Consider the following 21,051-nt stretch of genomic DNA (forward strand, 5'->3'; position numbering starts at 1 on the left):
GCTTCTCACTTAGAAAATAGTCTTTCTTGTTGCCATTACTTTTGCTGCAGGCATTGTCGTCTAAGCTGCTCTAGCACCATCCGGAAAAAGTGGTGCTTTGCACAAGGGCCTACTTTTTGCAGAAGTGGCCATGCCTTTTCATGTAGGCTAATCCAGCACCTTGCCTACTTTTTATGCACCCCCACATCCTTCTAATGAAGAGGAGAGGACCCACCAGCTGGACCCAAAAAGAGCGTTGTCCTTCTACCTTGATCGTACAAAAGTTCCAGGTGGATGATCAACTCTTTGTTAGTTATGTGGGTGCGATGAAAGGTAGGGCAGTGCAGAAGCAGACTATCTCCATATGAGTTGTCCCTTGAATTAAGATCTGCTACGCACTGCCCAAAAAGCAATCCCCTGAGCATTTGCATGCTCATTCTACCCGAGCAAAAGCTGCAACCACTGTGTTAGCTTGCAGAGTTCCAGTCCTTGAAATATGTCTGGCGGCAACGTGAGAATCTCTGCACATAAATACTAAACACTACTGCCTGTACAGTCGGATCCAAAGGGATGGGCACCTAGCCGTTTAGTCTTGCTGAACTTTCTAGTGTGATTTTAGTTTGCAAACCCATCTCTGGAATGGTATTACTTAGGTATCTGTTCTAACGTAAGGAATCTGCAGCTAGACATCCCTATCAGATGGACAAGTCACTTAAGTTCGGTAACGCTTTACCTGGTAGAGAAAATATCTAGTTGTAGATTCCTTACCGATCCACCCATCCTCCCTGCTCTGCGAACTGATAAGATAAGTAATATGGAACTAGATATTGTGTCTACCAGATAAGGCGTTACAGAAGGCAATTAACTTGTCCATCGGAAACTCCTAGCCCACGCTAGTCCCCTCGTCGCCGCACTCCCTCTGCCCCCAAAAGCAACTACAGACTTTTGGTCTTGTTTGGCCTCATCATTGGGGTGCAGCTTAATTACCCGAGGCTCGATGAGTTACAGGAGCCACATGCCTTCAGAACCATGCCTGTTGTAGTGTTTTACTGAAAAAACAGGATTTGATTTATCATAACCATGGGCAGTATTCAACCTCTCTGTGCCACTGCAGAGAAAGACCGATTTTGTGTCAGTCGCGCTGGACTGCACCTTGAATGGGGGAAAAAGGCAAAGCTTATCTGAACTGCAAACCCATATCACCTCTGAACTTTTAGTACATTACTTTCTTTTCTTTTGTTAATTAATCCACAATTTTAATGTTTGTATATCTTTCAATATCCCTTTGGTTTAAAATTACAATTACATTTAAAATAGAAGGATTACATTAACTTAGGTTTCTTTTTATATATAGTTTGTATGTAACCCTGCCCCCCAAAAAAGTGTTCTTCTGAAAAATAGGGGATGTCTGTGGTGACTGATGCCCATGTTTTTCTTTTGTTAGTGTGGTAGCATATTCTGTAATCATGGGAGCGCTTATGGCGAGTGGGAAAGAAGTAACAGGAAGAATTCCAAAGGGAAAGGTATGTTTGTTACAAAATTATTAGAATCATTGATAATTGTATTTGTCTTTATTGAGTATTTATGTAAATTTTTATTGTTCCATTATCTGGAAGATACTTTGTCCCTTTAACAGAGAGAGTGGGCAAATTGTTGTTGTAATTGAAACACTGAAATTTGAATCATTGTCAGTCAGAGTAACCACCTGAAATTTTGTGAGGAGCTGAAGAACTGGTTCTGTACTTCAGTAGGGCCAAACAGTCCTGATGTGCACCAGTTCTCCCCCCCCACTGGGTGGTCCTGGTCAAAACACAGACCTTGCACGCCATTAAGAAAAAACATGTGCTGCACACAGTGCAGGATGAAAATACAGAGAGCAACAGTTGCTGTGTTTATGTTCATGTGTGCCCCTACCCTTGAGGAGGACCCTGAAGTACCCCCTAATAGAGAATGCAGACACAGATGAACCCATGTTTGTTGTGGACTGTTGGGGTCCCTGTCATGGACTCAGATGCAAGGTGCCCTGGCACAAACACTGCTGCTACAGCCCTTCCCAAAAAGTGTTTGAGCAGGAGCGCTCCAATTCATCTACTGGGATTGGAGTGTTCGACTGAACTATCCTAACCTTAAGAATGTTTAGCATATCTCCCAAAGGACACCAGGGATGTAGGTAAGCCTGTTCATCAACACGAGAAGCACTCAGTTAGCACACTTCTCCAATAACTTTTTTGCCCATGTGCCTCCTTCTGTAATACGTCACAGGTTTTCTGTGATTTGCAAGTTGCCATGCCCCATTGCAAATTGTAGGAAATGCCAGCCCACTTTTCAAACGGAAACTCTTACTCACAGATTCCTTACCTTTTGAATATCCTTAGGCACCAAACTGAGACTGGAACCTTCAGTAGTTCTGCACTGTTGGTAGGGGTGCTGGCTCTATCTCAGTGCAGGAAGAGACACCACAGTGATGTCTTTGGAGCCATAAAGCACCCCCCCTTGCGCATCAACATCAGATACTTTTTTGCCATGTTCTTTGATGTGGATCAGGACTCTTCTTGTTGCTCCTCTAACTTCAGTGATTATTTTCAGAGATGTTCTCTAGAAAATGTTTCCAGAGAAGTGCTTAAGGAAAATATCACCTCAGTATCAATATCAGGTTGTGTCAGCATTTCAGCCTCAGGCACTCCAAAGCTGTTAAAGAATGCAGAGCAAAAATGTTATGGTCCATTCCCACAGCGACCATCAGGTTCGATATTGGTCATGTTCCAGATATAGGCCCTCATTATGAACACGCCAGTTTTCACCGCAGTGTTCAGGCCGGTAGTCATTCTGCTGACCGCCAGCCCCCCTGGGACTCCGCCGGCCGCATTATGAACATTTTGCTGGGCCGGGACATTGCCGCCGCTGCCGTTGTCCATGCCTCTGTGCAGCGGGTGCAGCTGCACCCGTCGCGCAGATCACTGCCCGTAAATCGGGCAGTGACCTGCGCGATGGGGCACTGCACAGGGGCCCCTGCACTGCCCATGCCAAGTGCAGGGGGCCCCGGGGGAACCCGCCAGGGAAAGGCTGGGGGCAGTAGGGATCATTATCTGAAGGGCAGCAGCGCTGCCCTGTCGGATAATGATTCCTTCCACCGTCAGGCTGCCTGTCGGAGGCAGCCTGGCGGTGGAGCCATGTGTTCATTATATGGCGGTTCAGCCCGCCATGCTGGTGGTGGGCTTTTCACCCGCCGCCAACATGGCAGGCTGAACTGCCAGGGTTCATAATGACCCCCATAGTTCTCTCTTCCAGTATCATTCCATGCCTTCCTTAAAAGTCCCCCAGGGCAAAACAGAGGAAATGTAAGACAAAGAGGAAGAACAGAGGGGATTTCTCTCAGTGCTGGTTGAGGTATCAAAGTCAGCCACCTCAAGCTACTCCACCTCCACCAGTCTTCCTCTGAGCGGAGTTAGTTGACATCCCTCTGCCTGAACTTCTGACTATGGAGGCGTGGCAGACACTATTTCCAGGGCACTTGGCGATCCCTCCACCCCTGCTGCCGTTCATGGTGCCACTGCCAGCCTATTCAGAGTTTTGAGCACCCCAGGCTGATCCATTGCTTCTTTTCCACGTAGTATAGAGATGTTCTGGCATGCACCTGCCTTGTCTGGTGTGTCTTTAAGCTTGTGGGTCCTCCCTTAGTATCCCACCAAACCATCACGCTCTGCATTGAACACACCAGTGCCGAGACCCTCACCAGTAGACCCTTTGCCTGTCCCGCTAATGCCTCCTTCTGAAAGGCTGGCACAGACATGGGCAATGATCCTATTAAATCCAGGAGAAGCCCAGAGGATAGTAAAGGAGGACAGAGAACAGAGAAGTGCCTCCCCTCACCAGCTTGATTGGCAAGTGATGTCATGGGCTCTTACTCCGACCCATTACATATGCTAGAAGGAGTACACCACAGTACTTCTGATAGCAGTGAGGCAACCAATTTACTGCCACCCTCTTAATCTGACACTGCACATTATTTAGCACTGCAAAATGTAAGTGCACTGAAACTTTAGCTGATGGAGACATTGACACCCCTTCCCCCACCCCACCATCAGGGCTGCTACCAGCAGAAGTATCTTCTTTTCATGACGACCTGAGGAAGGCAGCTGACTTACTAGAACTCCTCTACCTATTGTAAAATCCTGGTCAAATATACTCACGTAAGTCCTTAATCCTGCTACTACCTCAACTGCCCTGCTACTGTCCTTTATTGAGTGACTCATGGAACTGGTAAGAAATACATGGAAAAGCCCACATCTGCTCCTGCAGTAAGCTTGCGTGGTGTCATGAAGATATAGCCGTGCCATGTTATTCACCATTTATGTCAAATATATCCAGGAGCCATCCTGATACAACTGCCTGACAAGGAACCTCGAAAAACAGGAGGCAATGGGGAAAAAGGATATTCTCAGCAAGCTGTCTTTAAACTCATTCCCTTAATGCAATCAGACGCCTAGGAAGGTGTACTCATGCTCTGTGGGGCCATCGCTGCAATGGTTGTCCCAGACCACTGGACGGATTGTTTTGCAGAGGTGGTCTATGACTGACATGATGCATCTGTGCAGGTCATCAGTGCTGCACTGGTCACTTTAGACTTGTGGCTAGAGCCATGGGCTCTTCAGTAGCCTTCGCTCCCATTGAAGGTCTTTTGAGGAGACGTCCAACAGGTGTTGCCTGATATGACCTGTGATGGAGCCCATCTCTACTGGTACAAAGCTGTTGCATCCTTGGAGAGGTTCAAGGCTGAAAATGCAATGGCTTGACCTTTTGGCCTCCGGTCGCCCACAAAGGATTATAGGCAGTTTAAAAAATGTTGAGGATTCTCAAAGGGATTCCATTTTTCACAATGCAAACCCTCCCAGCTGATCCAGAAACAGAATTGGTTGCTCCATCAGTACCCTGGCAGAGGCAAAGGTAGGATTACTTACACTGAGCAACACTCCTTCCTAAGGTAGCATGTGCACTTGTGGAAGGACAGGCACCCTCCCTTCTGTAGGCCTGCAAGGCCATAACATCAGACTAAAGGGTCCTTCAAATTGTATAAAGGGATACTCCCAACACCAAGAAGGTCTACCTTAGAAGGTGGAATAGATTTGGTGTGTGGGATAGAGAGTGGATCCCTTGATGTTTTGGCTGTCATAGGTCTTTCCATTTGAGCCTTTGCAGGCCTAACAAAGCTGCATTGTGGTCACCTACAGTGGCTACATTGTGACCTTGTTGGCATTTCTTTGCCTCCCAGACCAGTCTTCCAAGTTAAAATCCCTGATCATGATAAGGTTTTTGAACGAACAGATTAACATGTTTCAACCAACCTTTTTGTTTATCATGCCCCACTGGCATTTGAATCTTGTTTTGACTTTCTGCACGAGAACTATTGAGCCCCTCCGCAGTTGCCAATTCTGGATATTGACTTTTAAAAACGTTTTTGCGTGCCCAATAATTTGGTGAGGAGTATCAGTTAGGTGTATACATTTACCTTCCACCCGACTAATGCAAGTCTCTTCCCAGACAAATTGCTTAGCAGAACTAAAGTGATTTTTCTTCTCAGTTTGGTGACCACATTCAGTCTCAGCCAATCCCTTAACTTTCCTACTTGCACCCCACATCACTCATCCCACCAAAGAGATCACACCTTTTGGACTCTAGAGAGCAGTTAGTTTTGACATTGACAACACCAAGAAGATAGTCTGATGACCGGGTCTTTGTGAGGTACACCGGAAACAAGAAAGGCAGGTCTGTCTAAAAGACCAGTAGAGGGCTTTAGCAAGAGGGATAATACTGTGTCAAAGGATGTGCTACACTTTTGCTAAGAAGGGTCACCAAAGGGAGTCTAGGCCCACTCCACTACGGTAATCAATTTTGCCTCATCACTGGCCAGATGTACTTCCTGTGGCTGAGACGTGTAGTGCAGTTCCTTTCCCAAGTATTATTGTTTGCATTCAGAGGAGATAAGTGATGGCTGTTTCGCCTTCTCAGTGCTCCAGTTTTTCCTCACATGACCATTGCTTCAGACCCATGCCCTGGTAGGGAGACTGCTTTTGAATCTTTTCAACAGGTGAGAAATCTGCAGTTAGAAGTTTTCATCTGAAGAAAGAGTTACATCACTTCAGTAACTGCCTTTCTAGTGGATACTGTACCTGCAGATTCCTCACCAGTCGCACCCCTTTTCCCATTCTGAAGGCTAGTCTTAAGCCCCATTAAAATGGTTCCAGTCTAAATTGTTGCACTGCACTTCCTGACATTGAGTGTCATTTCCTCATCTCTGCCTCAAAGGACAAAGAAAAAGTGAATATGAAACTAACGTCAGTGTGCAGGGCAGGCTCTTTATGGCTCCAATGACATCACTGCGTCATTGTTTCCAGCTCTGAGATAGAGCTAGCCCCCGCTTATGCGGGGAGATATGGAAAAGCTCCCGGATTCTGACTGAAACCTAGGTATATTTAACAGACAAGGAATCTGGTAGGTACAATGTCTACCATAAAGATCTTTACCAAAAGTAATATTTTTTCAGTGCATGTATGCCAACTTTACAGCTGTGCTCAGGATATTAAAGAAGGGGTTATGCAAACATTTACTCATCAGTTTTCTCTGTCTTTTTTCAAAATATTCTTTAAACATCACTTTGTTCTTCTTTAGTTGTGTTATGAGGAGTATATAAGTGTTGAACAAAATGCACAACTTATTAAATATATGTTTTTCACACCAACAAATATTATTTTGCACCCACTATTATTGATGCATTAGTCTAAATTATTTGGGATGAGCTATGCTGAAAGCTAGCTTTGGGTGAAATTGAAATTAGACTAGAAAAATATTGCAAAGTTCCAGAATTTAGTATTATGAGTAATTCGTGAAATTTCCTGACATATTGCATAATACGGTGTGCATTATTTTCACCCATGGCTTGAGCAGAAAGTATCTAAATGAGAAACATTTTCTGCTTACATCAGTGTCCTGCTGGTATCTTGCGTGATTTTTCTTTTAAATGTGAAGCATAGCCTCACATAAAATAAATTCATGTGAGATACATAAACACATTTCCCAGTACAAGTGTAGTTGTGAAATTGCTTGAAGGAAATTAGGCACTTTTGCACATCCCTACTGAGAACATGTTCAGTGAAAATGCATGCAGAGATGCTTAACTAGTTTGATACTTACTTTTATAAACTAAACTCACATTTTACAAAGGAACAATTTTATTAATGTACTCTCTTGTCAGAAAGCTTTCCTTAATTAATCTATTCACAATGCCCCCTTTAACCAACAATCCTTTTGTTTCCCTTCAGTTATTTCTGTTCCATGCCAAGCTCTGTTTTAACTCTTTATGTTTATCTTTGTATGCATGTACATATGTGGTATTTGTAAGCCTGAACTTAGCTTAAAGACAACGAAGTGCTGTACAGGGTTAAAAAGCTGCTGTGGTGGCTGGTAACAGACCTCCTTGCATGCAGGAAGTCCTTACAACCCTCATCGGCAGTGGTTACGGTGGTTACTGATGCCTTCCCCTAAGTAGTGGTGGCCCTCCTGATACATTGGAGATCAGACGTCTGTTGTCTCCCGTGGAGCAGAAATCACAGATTAACGTGCTTGAGCTTCAGGCAAGTTGCCTGGCTCTCAAGGCTTTCCTGGCTTATATCTGCAGTCAGTTGGTCCACGTCGTGACTTGCTTTGCCAGCAAGGAGGATGGCATGGGCTTGCTCCCACCTCCCCGGAGGTACCCACCCCACTAATGGGCAGGCCTGGAGTCATTGAAGCTGTGTCTTGGGTTCAGCTACACAGTGTCTTGCTAGTCCTGTACCACATTGCGGGCTTCCTGAACATTAAGTCCAATTACCTCCGTCAAGGTCATCTTCAAAATCAAGTGGCGCCTTAACCTGGGCGTGGTTCAATTATTAATCTGGGGAAACCCTCCAATATGTATTTTTGATGTCTGTGAGAAGACACACAATTTGCAGTTCTGTGCCCTATAGTTCAGAATGCAGGGAACCTTGGGAGAAGTGTTCCATCTGACTTGGGTCTTCCATCTCCCATATGTGTTTTCCTTCTGACTGCGTCAGGACCGTGCACAAAAGATCTTAATCATGCTGTACTGGCCACTAACAATGTGGTAACTGGATTTTCACTATCTGCCATCCTCTTCTACTTCCACTCACCTTGGGCCTCCTCTCACAATGGGAGTGGCCTGTTCTGCACCAAACCTCCAAAGCCTTCATCTTCACGCCTGTAGAGCAAGCACAGCAATCTAAGTTCATTTGACCTGCCTGCACAGATGGTGGGCATCATCATATCAGCTCATCACCCCTCTAACAAATATGTTTAGTCGTTGGTCCTGCATTATTTCTGTGTGAAAATCTGGAATTTGATCCTATCAAGATGAATTTATATGATGTGTTGTGCATATACACAGTTGTCCTTTGCTATTCTAAACCTTGAATACCGTGTCCATGATTTGCCATTATCTCAGCTTGACAGATTAGCAAGCTTAGGGATTCTTCTGTCCATCCTCCTTTGACATCATTTTTTCCAGACTAATGGCCCTTTATAATAAGGCTTCCATTCTGCCAAAGTTAGTTGTCTCATTTCACCTGAGAAACAGGGCATTGGTGAGGAGGATCACCACCTCGTTAGGCATCTGAGCCGATTCCACGTGGGTGTCAGACACTTCTTCAGCAATGTCCAGGGGTGTTTTGTTCTGGATATCAGCTGAGCTGCAACTTGGGCTTTGGTACTTAGTATCACCAGGCATAGTTGCCTCAACTCTGAAGTTTACAGGGATGGCCATTTGTTGTAGTACACTGACACCAGTGCTTAATTTGTAGATAAAAAGGTGCCGGTGCTCAAAGCCCTTCGTGGCTGCTGCAATGAAATGTGCGAACACGGTATACTGAGGCACTGTAATCCCGAAGCCATCTCGGGCCCCTTTCATCCATTTAAAACCACTCCCTGCCTCTTCAGCTCACTCCTGCAGTTTTCTGCTTTCTCTCATTGTGACGCTTTTTCGTTTTTCCCTTCCTCCGGCTTTCCCATATGTGTCTTTTGCTCACTGAAAATGCTTGAGGCAGAAGACTAAGCCCCGGCCCTCAAAAATAAGTGCCGGTGCTCAGCACCGGAAACAACAAGCACAAATTAGGCACTGACTGACACTATAGTATATGTTTCAAAAAACATATATAAAGAAAGAAAAAAGTGCAGTATGAAACTGTGTAATTTATTGCTGAGAGGGTGCTGTATTTACAGTGTTGGTTTTCAAAATCTGGGGAGAATCCATTGATAAATGTTTTCATCAAGGATGAGTCTGGGAAGGTGAGCTTGTCAGGTGTGCTCCGAAAGCCGTACTCTCATTGTGATTATTTATTTTCACCAGCACTGGAAAATATAAGAAATATTGGGTTAACTCTCCATTTAATTTTATTTGTTTAAGGAAGAAAATATCCTGCAAATTAATTTAGCACTGTGAGTAATGTCAAATAATTCACTGTGAAGATCTGCTTTCTGTGAAATACAAGATTGGGGGCCAAGTAAAAAAGGAGGGGGTTCCCAAAATGTGTTTTTCCCATCCAGGTTTTCAAAGGAATTACAGCAAATTTGTCTGAAAGCTAGATCTTGTTCCAAAAAGTGTGCTTTTTGTGATGTGGTTTAAATCCATTCAGAAGCTTTTGAGAAATGAAGGTTTAAAATGGCATGCATATCTCATGCCTTAGAGGATCCATGGAGCTGACAGAGCTAAAAATAAGATCTGATTGGCTGTCATCACTTAAGCAAAGATGTGGTGGCAGCTATTTTAGGACTCGGGGACTCAGTCCCCTGTCCTGTAAAACAGGAAAACATATAGTGGAGAAGTGCAGGGATAGGCCTAGTGTGGGGTCTTGGCAAAATCATATATTTTTTAAGGGGATTGGGGATCCCCAGATCTGCGATCCTGGTTTAAAAAAGTGCAGCCTCCTGTGCTTCTTAAAAATAACCCCCTGGGGTGGACCAGAGCCCTGGTGGTTACTAAAATTAATACTTTAGAAGGACCTGGGAACTCCATCCCTGCCAAGTTTTGGATTTAGGATGGGGTGGTGTATGCCCCCCACCGAGCCTCATAGATGCCCCGGAGATCCCATACCACAGGGCTGTGTATTACATTTTGGCAGAGGCAAACTTGTGGCTGGCCTCTCCAAACCAAATACCAGCCCTGAAGACCTCTCCCCCTACCTGGCCCTATGAGTGCAGTTTGCTGAGGACTCCATTGCCCAGGACACTGCTGTGCTCCCTGTCCTAGAAAGTGCAGTCAGGCAATAGAAATATTATTCCCTGTCTGCACTGTACCATTCATGGAACACAGCTTTGCTCCTCCCCTGGCGGTGGCAGAGAAAAAAGCTGCTACCGTCCTCTCCACCCCAGGCAGGTGGAAAACAACATAGCCAGCTTCAGCGGGCACCACAATGGGTACTGGCTGGGGATCCCTCGGCTCACAACTTGTGTGGACACTAGGGCACCCACAAAATAATTGAAAATTAAATATAATAAAAAAACAAGAATAATAAATGAGAGGCAGGAGCTGCTTGCTACAGGCAGTGAACATAAAGCCCTGTGAGGACTTTTGGCTTTTAAGTTGTATTTTGTGATCTTTGTGATGCCCCTAGAAGTGGCACAGTCACCACAAGGCATTTTGTTAATGTTGTGAGGGCTGCAGGGAGCACACCAATATTAAAAAAAAAAAAAAAAGTACGTATTCTGAGTCCTTGAATCCAAGACCCCAAGGGAGCATACCATGTTCTTTAAAGCACTCCAATCAGGAGCTGTTTATTCAGCTGGAATGCTTTGACCCCCAGTGGTGGGTTATATGACTACACTTTGTGGCTTGAAAATTTTACCTGATAGAGACATCTAGTTGAATATTCCTTACCTTAGAATGTCCCCTAGGCGTCGGTCTAGATACAGAGATTTTTCTCAAGCACTACCCCTGTCCGTCATTAGATGGCATCGATCAGCTCCGCATCCGTTAGTGGGCACGCCTGATAGGCACCACCCTGGTGCTCTGACATCAATTATTTTCTTTCTGCGCCAGCCAGTGCGGGTCCAAAAAAAGAGCTACCCCTCTGTCACATTTTGCGTTGTCTTTTTTTGAGTGCTGCACTACTGGTGCGTCGAGGATGTCTTCACGTAAGACCAGGTCAAGCCCTGCGGATCCTGTCATCAGGGGATGTCAGTGATGGATCAGCACCTTGTCGGCGTGTGGTGTATGGAGTGAGACCACGACCTGAAGTTGTGCTCTGTGTGCCAGGCCATGAATCCGGAAGCTGTAGGGAAGCCGGTCCCTAATGCTCCTGGCGGCCCGGCACTTGGCTCTACATAGGTCCCTATTTTGGTCGAGAGGAAGGTCCTGGGATCGGTCACAGAGTCCCCTCCTCTTGTCATTGTCTTAATCCAAGTCCTCAGGACGATCAGATAAGTCAAAGCACAAGAAGAATAAATGTTTTCGACTTCATCCTGCCAGTTGGGCAAGACGAGGGAAAAGGATCATTGTCATTCTAGGCCTTCATCTGCGGAGTCTGTGTTTGGATCGGCTCCACACCTCCCAGGGATTATGGGAGTGACCCCTGCCCCACTCGGAGAGCTTTTTGAGCAGTTACTCTCACACGCTGTGGGATACAGTTGCACAAGTGGTGCCACAGGTCTCGGAGGAGGTCTGGGATGTGCTCTTTGAAGGAGCTGCTGATCAGAGAGACGCAGCAAAGTTCACCGTCTGATGTAGACTGGACACAACCGACTCACTGGGCAGAGCGGTTGGATCAATGGTGGCCCTGAGGCGCCACGCCTGGTTGAGGAAGTCTCGCTTTTCGGGTGATGTCCAATTTAACCTTATGGACATGCTCTTTGATGGCACCTGTCTCTTCGGATAGAAAGCAGAATCGGCGCTCGAGTGCTTCAAGGATTCTTGTACTACAGCCAGGTCCTTTGGCCTCTCAGCTGCGCCTCCTCCAATTCCCGCCCCCCCCCTCCCCCAGTCTGCTTCTTGCCCATTTTGTGGGTATGTAAGGGGTGTTCCATCACATCTGTTCCAGTTCATGCATGCATGCTGCACAGTCACTGCATGGTCGGGGACGTGGGATACACTGCCCTCATTACCAGTCCTTCCCCCCCCCCCCCCGCCCTCCAAACCTTCCAAGTCTGACTGTCCCTCTCCCCCTCCCTCCCCACCCCCCAGGATCAGTCGGAGGCAGGATTCGCCATCACCTGCTCTACTTGCAATCTGTCACGCCAGACAGGTGGGTTTTGCAGATAATCCGAAGGGACTACTCCCTCTCCTTCAAGACTACCCCTCCATCCATAGGAAAAAGACTATCGAGGGTCCCTGGTATGATAAGTAGCCCATCCAGGGAATAATACTTGTATACAAGCAAAGACAAATGAGCTACAAATAATGTTCACTTTTATCCAACATAGGAAAAAACAATTTAACTGCAACAAAATTTAAAGACAAAAGCTATTTATTACAAATGTATGTCAAACAAAAACACATCTCAATATGCAAATATACAATTATATAGAGGTAAAGCTGGGAAAACGCAAGAAATATTTCTATACATATTTACACCTATATACAAATAAATAGACAAAGACGAACTGACACATCAGACAAGACAGTAAAACTGATCCAACCATAACAAAACACAGACATATACAAAACAATTTTTTTATGTAATAGAATACAGAAAACACATTTTTTACACTTTCTTTTTCTGGAACTGAAATGATATTCACATAAGTACCATATTATTATTCAATTCCTGATTGTGTCTCCATCTTACTAGGAAAAAGAAAAAACATTGTATCTTGACTTCATTAATTCAAAGTTCATGTAAACAACAAGCAGTAGTAGGAACAAAGCCTACGCGCGTTTCAGCGGTAACCACCAAATTAAAAAAAACGCCTTCTTCAGGGCCAAACCTTTCCCGTCATTACTGCATAATATGGCAGATTAAGTGGGTTCTCTTCTTTCCCATTACCATAAAACCTGATAGGCAAAAAATAGAACAAGATACATTTTGATCCAAATTCTTGAGATTCAACTAACCACCAGTGATTATTACCAACAGGATAACCCACCAATAAATAAATATTGTGAAAACACGAAATACCTGATACCAAAACCAAAAAATAAATTTTGAAAAAATAATAAAAATAATACATAAAAATAAAGAATAACATAAAAAATATAAAAAGTAATCTAATAAAGAGTAAAAAGTGAAGAAATCTCCCATAGAAGTGAAATAAGTACGAAATTCCACACAACACCGTCTCCCTTGTGTATAAAGTCACTAATAACCACATTCTTAGAATACTAAATAGATAAATAAGTAATTAAATAAATACCCGGCGATGTTGTTGCAGAGTTTCCTCGATTATAATACAAACAGGGTTCAGTTTTGTAATTCCTACTTCCATTCGTAAGTGAAACCTTGTAAGGACACATAGCCATATAGACAAAATTATCTCACTTGGTTTGCCAAAAACCCACCAATTCACTACAAAAGGTGAAATACCTCATGTCTCAACCACAAGACCAAGAGCAGATTCCTCTACCTACCTGAATGGTCGTTTAAAGTAGAAAACTTCTCTGGGGGTTCATCAAAATGATCCACGCACCTCCTCTAGCTGCATAGAGCAACAAAGACACAAAATAGAGAAATTTGTCAACAATAGCTAATCCCTTCTAATCTTTCACGAGGTAATCTGTCTTTCCACGTTTATTTCAGTAAAAAAATCCGCTCACCCAGAATCGGACCATAACAGAACCTCGTGTTCTCACTATTGGTATGAGACACTACGCATATGCAGCAATCTAAATCACTCTACAGATTTTTACAAAAAAATAAAAAGATAGCGCTACACCTAGATACGGGCTAGTATTCATATTAGCAAACATACCTGAACTCTCGCTAATTCTTATAAACGGCGCCGATCTCTAGCGTCCGAAGAACATATTGTCCGATGGTGCTGACTCCATTATAAAGTCAGGCACAAAAAACCTTGTTCTTACTTCAAAAAAACGCGAGACTCCTCGCGTGAGTGTTAAATTGCCGATTCACACAGGAAACAGTGTCGGCCATCTTGTAATGGCTTTGGGTACAGATATCACTAGGTTCTGATAGTACCAGAGCAGGAATGCACTCCAATACGTACACCAGTAGCGCCAATACTAATGATTCATTTATACGGTGATGAGCTTCCTCAGGGACATCAAAGCAAAACTTATATGTCTTTGGGTACAAATATCCCTTAGTTCTAATAGTACCAAAGCAAGGATGCACTCCAAATACGGACACCAATAACCCCAGAATTAATAATTCATTCTTATAGTAATGGACTTCCTCAGGGACATCAAACCAAAACAGGTCACATACTTGCCTCGCATTGACAATCATTAGGCCACCACCACTTATATTCGGTCTAATCACTTACAGTCTAAAAATGACCACACGAACTAACAGATATATTATAGTGGCCATCGAGGATCAATCAGCTCTTAAAAAAACAGAGGGGAAAGCTTGAAAATAGAACAGAAGACTATTGATCATAGACAGAATGATCATATTCTCACAGAACTAAATAAAAAACTTCTAAATTTAGATCAACAAAATACTAAATACCTAAAGGGATTCAAACTAAAGCATTTTCCCAAGGCATACATTCATTAAGCCCATTACCATGTGTATCCAAGATAAAGATCCAAAAAACCTCCTGCTTTTTTCTAATGTTCTCCTTTTCTTTCCCTGGTATGTCCTTAATTTTTTCCAGAATCGTCCAAGACAATTCATCCAGACAGTGTTTTTCTTTCAACCAGTGTTGTACCAAGGGAGCTTCCTCCCTCTTATTACGAATATTGGATAGATGTTCCGAAATTCTAACTCTCATTTCACGTCCAGTCTCTCCCACATACCCAGCTGGGCAGGGACAGGTAATCAAATAAATACAATTTGATGTTTTACAATTAGTCATATCATTCAACTTATACTTCCTTTGATTCCATACTAGTAAGTCACCCACCACAGCTTTAGGACATGCTTTACAAGTTCCACACTTGTGGTTTCCCCTAACCGGAGCTAGTCCAGTTATGGACTTTTGACTGAATTCACTGTCTCTCGGTAGGGCTGCCTTAACCAGTTTATTGCGGATGTTCTGGTTTTTCTTAAAAGCCAAAATAGGTCTATCTAGAGGAGTAATAGTTTGATCACTATTCAGGATTTGCCAATTACTGTTGATAATTTTCCTGATTCTGTCATTCATGTTGGAATGTTGAATAACACAAACAAGTTGTGCTTTCACTTCTTTTGTACGTTGTTGAAACATGCTCTCTCTATTAAAATATTTTGCACGTTTATATGATTCCCTGATCAATCTCTTGGGATAACCCCTCAGCAACAATTTTTTCTGGAGAACATCCGCATGTATGTTGTATTCGCTAAGTTCTGTACAATTTCTGCGGATCCGGAGAAATTGACTGAACGGAACACCCTGTTTCTGGCATCTTGGATGTTAGCTATCAAAATGTAGAATGGTGTTCTTTGCTGTAGATTTGGTGTATAATGAAACTTCTAGGTGAGAGTTATGATTTTTTATCCAAATATCAAGGAACTCAATTTGATCCCTACTTCTGTGAATGGAAAATTTAAGGTTAGAATCACATAGATTGATCCATTCACAGAATTCATTCAATTGTTCTTCATATCCTGACCAGATAAAAAACACATCGTCTATATATCTAGACCATAATCTGATGTTCTCTCCATCCATGCCACCATCCTACGATCAGATGACGGAGGATCACTTGTGACTTCTCTGCGAGGAGGTTATGGCACTCTTGGCTAAGGAAGTCACAGAGAGGGTCCCTGTGCCAGAAGTAGGTTGTGCTTGTTTTTATTCCTCTGCTTTTTTTGGTGCCCAAAAAGGACAAGGGCCTCTGCCCCTATTCTAGACCTTCGGTCCATCAGTCTCTTCCTCAAGAAGGAGATGTTCACAGTGCTCACTCTGGCATAGGTTTGATCTGCCCTAGACCCAGGAAACTGGATGTGAGAACTGAACTTGCAGGTTCAATATTCCCAACCTGCCTGCCCACAGACGTTATATGTGGTTCACTGTGGACTATGAGCACTTTCAGGTAACCGTGCTCCCTTTTGGCCTTACCAAAGTCTGTAATGTTATCTTGACAACCAGTGGTCCCTCCACCAAAACAATACAAGCCTGTCGGAAGAAATTTGTGGCATGGTGCACAGTGCAAGTCTGTTGACCCTTTTTCTGCCCTTTTTCTGAGGTTCTGTTTTTTATACTTTCGTTGGCCCTGCAGGGCACTCTCAAAGGTTATTTGTCTGCAGTCTCTGCTTACTTACTGTTGCCTGATCAATCTTCTTTGTTTAAATCAACTATTGTAAATAGGTTCCTTAAAGGTCTTACTCATATGTTTCCTCTGTCCTCATTCATTGTGCCCCAATGGAACCTGAATTTGGTTTTGCCTTTGCTGATGTGTGCTCCTTTTGAGCCTCTCCACAGTTGTTCTCTCAGGCTTCTCACTTTGAAAACAGCCTTCCTGGTCATTGTCATCTAAGTCGACCTACCTTTCCATCTATCCTGACGAAGTGGTGCTTTGCACTAGGGCTTCCTTTCTTTTGAAAGTGGTTACACTCTTCAATGGAAGCCAATCCATCACCTTGCCTACTTTTTATGCACCCCCCACATACTTCCAAGGAAGAAGAAAGACTTCACCGCCTGGACCCAGAATAAAAGTGTTGGTGTTCTGCCTTGGTCATACTAAAGAGTTCCGGGTGGATGACCAACTCCTTGTAGGGTATGTGGGTGCGAAGAAAGGTCGAACAGTGCAGAAGCGGACCATCTCCAGATGAGTTGTACTCTGCATTAAGATCTAATACACACTGGCCAAAAAGCAACCCCCTGAGGGTCTGTGTGCTCATTCTACCCAAGCTAAAGCTGCGAACACTGCTATAGCATGCAGAGTTCCAGTCCTTGACATCTGTCAGGAGGAAGCATGGGAATCTCTGCACACATTTACCAAACACTATTGCCTGGACAATCAGGTCCGTAGGGACGGGCACTTTGCCTGTTCAGTCCTGCAAACTTCAAATATGAACTGGGGTCGCAGACCCACTGCAGTCTGATTTCTAGGGCAGAGACTCCATTTTCACGGCCTTAGTTTTGACGAGGGTAGTCAGTATCTTCATAGCTCTGCGCTTCTGGCGTGGAAAGTCATGAAAAGAAACAGACGTCAGCACACCAGAGTGGTGCCTACATAGGAACCGCAACGTCCTTTCCAGTGCGGACGACGCAGATGATGCCATGTGGAGTCGTTTGACACCATCTACTGGTGCACTGGGTACTGCTCATGAAACATATCCGGATCCATTTTGACGCTTGGAGACAATTCTAAGGTAATGAATCTGCAGCTAGATTGTCTCTACCAGATACAGCGTTACCGAAGGTAAGTAACTTGTTCTTCTTGCCAGTCAGTAACAGGTAGGAGATCAGTCATTGCACCCAGCTCAGAGAGCCGTATTGTTCTGGCCTTGGTCAGTAAGGTGAATCTAGACGGATAGGGAGTACAAGATGATTGATGCCTTTTGCAAGCACGTATTTCTCCCTCCCAGCCTAGCACTACATCTGTGACTGCTGTTTGGGTGCTGGGCCGTTACTTAATTGTCCTTTGGGACATGAGCAGCAGGAGGTTACAGGTAGTCCTAGAAAACTTTAGGACCTCTTTGGACCAAAGAGTTCACAAAGGACAGGATGTGGACAAATACTTAATCCAGCTTAGATCTGGGTACTACAGATTGCCTACTTGAGCAGTTTGTGCCTTTGCTGTCCTTTGTCATTCCACATGGATGTGATCCTAAGGGTTCTCTGGTAATGTAGAAGCCTCCTTCATGAATATGCCTTTTGATGGGTCCCACATTTTCTTTGAGAAGCCGGACTCTGCATTGGAACCTTTTAAAGATAGCACAGCGACAGCACTCTGCATGGGACTATTGGCCCCCAGGCAAACCATGTACGCATCAATTCCAAAAGCTTAGAGACTATTCCTCAGGATGGCATATGGGTTGAGATTTCCTACCCAACCAGTGAGGCAGCAGACAATCCAGTCATTTTGAAGCCGTGGACGGGAGTCTGTCTGGCAGCTTGCAGGTCAGGAGAGGTAGTAATCCTCCAACTCCTCTTCTGCTATATTGATCACCAGACTAGATTAGTTAGCCTGTCGTGGGGCAAGTCCAGCCAATTGGGGGGAAGGGGGGTTCATGTGGTTGATTGCCAACCATTTCCTCCATTTCTTTCAGTATATACGTATTACAGATTGTTCAAAATGGCTAGGCTCTGCTTTTCCTCTCCACACCACCCACTATTCCTCCCACACCATAGCAAATTTTCAGATGAGCACCTGTTGATTCTGCTACAGGGGTATAGCTGTTGCTCTCCAAGAGTGCCGTTGAGAAGGTGAATTTCATCCTGCAGAAGGTCATTTTTAAAATGCTCTTACTTGCCTGGATACTGTCTGATCTGCACCCGGGTGACTGGATGGTGTCCTTGGACATGCAGGATGCATATTTTCATATACCCATCCTGCCGTCCCAAAGACGTTATCTGTAGTTCAAGGTAGGCCAGGAACCTTTTCATTTTTCTGTGCTCCTCTTTTCCCTCACCAGTGTCCCTTGTGTTCACGAAAAGTTATGGCGGTGATCACTGCCCACGTGCAGAGGTCAGGGATACACAGTATTCCCATACCTTGACAACTGGGTGTTGAAAGTAAGCTGAGCACAGCCACTCGTGGACCAGCTCCAGATGACAGTAGACTTCTTTGCATCGTTGAGGTCCACTATCAACACAGCGTGGTCCCATCTTGACTCCTTCACTGAGGCTTCCATTTATTGGGGCAGTCCTAGACACAGTGAATTTCAGGGCGTTCCCTCTGCTGCAATTAGCCCAGGACATGTGGGGGTATGATCCCAGTGTTTCAGGCTCAGTCCTTGGTGACAGTGGGAGCAGCTCTGAGGATGCCCAGCCTCCTGCAGCCTCTTTGTTGAGTATGCCAAGTGGCATATGGAGACTCTAAATTAGAATCTGAAGTTCCAGAGGGCCGGCATCAAGGAAATTTGACAGATGTTATCCAGATCTGGGAGTAGGCTGCTCACGATCTGCAGTGGTGGCTGATTGAACAAAGTTGGTCCATGGCAGGCCCTTGTCTTCCCCACCACCCAGAGCTAACGGTGGTGACAGATGTGTCTCTGCTAGGCTGAGGAGGTTATCTGGCAAATGCGGATATTATAGAACTCTCTGGGTGAATTTGTTGGAGTTGAGGACCATTCATCTGGCTCTGAAGACCTCCTGCCATCCATCAAAGAAAGGCTGGTGCAGGTTCTCACAAACAATACCACTGCTGTATGGTTGTACAGCATTAGGGTGGAGAGCAATCTAGAGTCCTGTGCCCAAATACTTTTTCTGGAGATGATTGTAGTGTCAGGGTATTTTCCTGATCGTGAACCACTTGGCAGTGTCTTTGAATGCTTGTGTGGATGAGCATTGCTGTTGGCGTCTGGCAGATCATGAGTAGTGTCTATATCCTGAGGTGGCTTAAGGCTTTTTTCAACAGTGATAAGAGCCCAGGGTAGATCTTTTCACCACTGTCAAACCTGGAGTGTCAAACATTTCACACATTGGAGTTTCTGCATGGACAATCGCTGGGATACTGGGAGATGTAGTCCAGCTGGAATGGAACATGATGACAGTTGTATGCCTTTCTCACCAAGTCTCTCCTTACCCAAGTTTTTTAAAAGATCAGGAACAACTGGGCTAGTCATCCTGTTGGCTCTGGATTGGGCCATAAATGTGTGCTAGCTGGATCTTCTGGTTATCTATCCGTTAATCAAGCTACCACTTCTGGAAGATCTTCTATTGCAGCAGCAGGACTGGGTCCTTCAACTGAATGCTCAATCTACACCCCCATGTGTAAGGATTGAGAAATGGTGGATGACTGCATTTGATCTGCCACCTCAGATGGTGGATGTCATCCTTTTCACCAGGCACATTTCCATTCAACTCATTTATGCTGGGTGCTGAGACAGGTTTGTGGCTGGGTTTGATATCCGCAAGACTGGCATTTTCAAGCCAAGCTGTCGGGGTTTTCTTTTGTTCATTTTCTCTTTGGCTTAGCAAAGCCTCACAGTGGACACTATTAAAAGTTATTTTCAGCCCATTTTGCTTTTCTGTTTGTTGGGACAACTGTACTTATGCAAATTGTCTGTTGTGATGAGGTTTATAAAAGGTTTGAACCACATTTCCTCCCAAAAGTGTATGTGATTTTACTATGGGACCTTAATTTGATCTTGCCTTTTCTCATGTGTATGTCCTTCGAGCCGATGCATCTCCTGACTTTCTAGACAGTCTTCCTCATTATGATTACTTTAGCTCAGCACCTGAGTGAACTTCAGACACTGTTGGTGCAACCACACTGTACTGCGTTTTTCCTGACAAACCTGTGCTAGGGTCTGTAGCAGCCTTCTTTCCTAAAGTTATGACTACCTTCCACGTTGGGCAGACCATCAGCAGCATTGTTTGCACTCCTCTCCTCGACCTTCCACCCTTCGAAAGAGAAAAACTTTCATCAGCTGGACCCCAAAAGGGCATTAAGCTTTTATATTGATTGTACCAAACAACACTGTGTGGGTGATCAACTTTCTGATGGATGCTTCTAACTGCAGATTTCTCTTATTATGAATATTCCCCCTGGCAGCTGAGTGGATCTGGAAACTCCAAAACAGTACTCCTGCATCAGATAATACACTGGCTTTGGTGGCGACTTCCATTCCAAGGCCACTCCCCATGACATTTCCTTTCTCACTGATGGTGGTGCTGCCGCTGAGAGCCCCGGAGGAGGAGCGGTTAGACCATTCAGAGCCAGATTCTATCCCACTTCCATTGGAGCCAAGGCTATAACCAATCCTTCAGGCTATGATTAAGGGTATACATGTACCCCTCAGTACAGTGAGGACAAGT

The 21,051-nt window shown here is 44.5% G+C and overlaps 1 protein-coding gene across 3 annotated transcripts in view; it reads left to right on the forward strand.

Annotated features, from left to right (window-relative positions):
* The window catches only part of TTC13 (tetratricopeptide repeat domain 13), an 815,569-nt gene that overhangs the window by 678,075 nt on the left and 116,443 nt on the right, over window positions 1-21,051 (forward strand). For all 3 annotated transcript variants that reach the window (XM_069235032.1, XM_069235030.1, XM_069235031.1), the window contains exon 21: window positions 1,424-1,502. In XM_069235032.1, coding sequence (XP_069091133.1) covers window positions 1,424-1,502 — 79 coding nt within the window. The remainder of the gene's footprint in view (window positions 1-1,423; window positions 1,503-21,051) is intronic.

This window comes from Pleurodeles waltl, chromosome 5, assembly GCF_031143425.1.
Source record: "Pleurodeles waltl isolate 20211129_DDA chromosome 5, aPleWal1.hap1.20221129, whole genome shotgun sequence".
In the NCBI taxonomy this organism is placed as follows: domain Eukaryota; kingdom Metazoa; phylum Chordata; class Amphibia; order Caudata; family Salamandridae; genus Pleurodeles; species Pleurodeles waltl.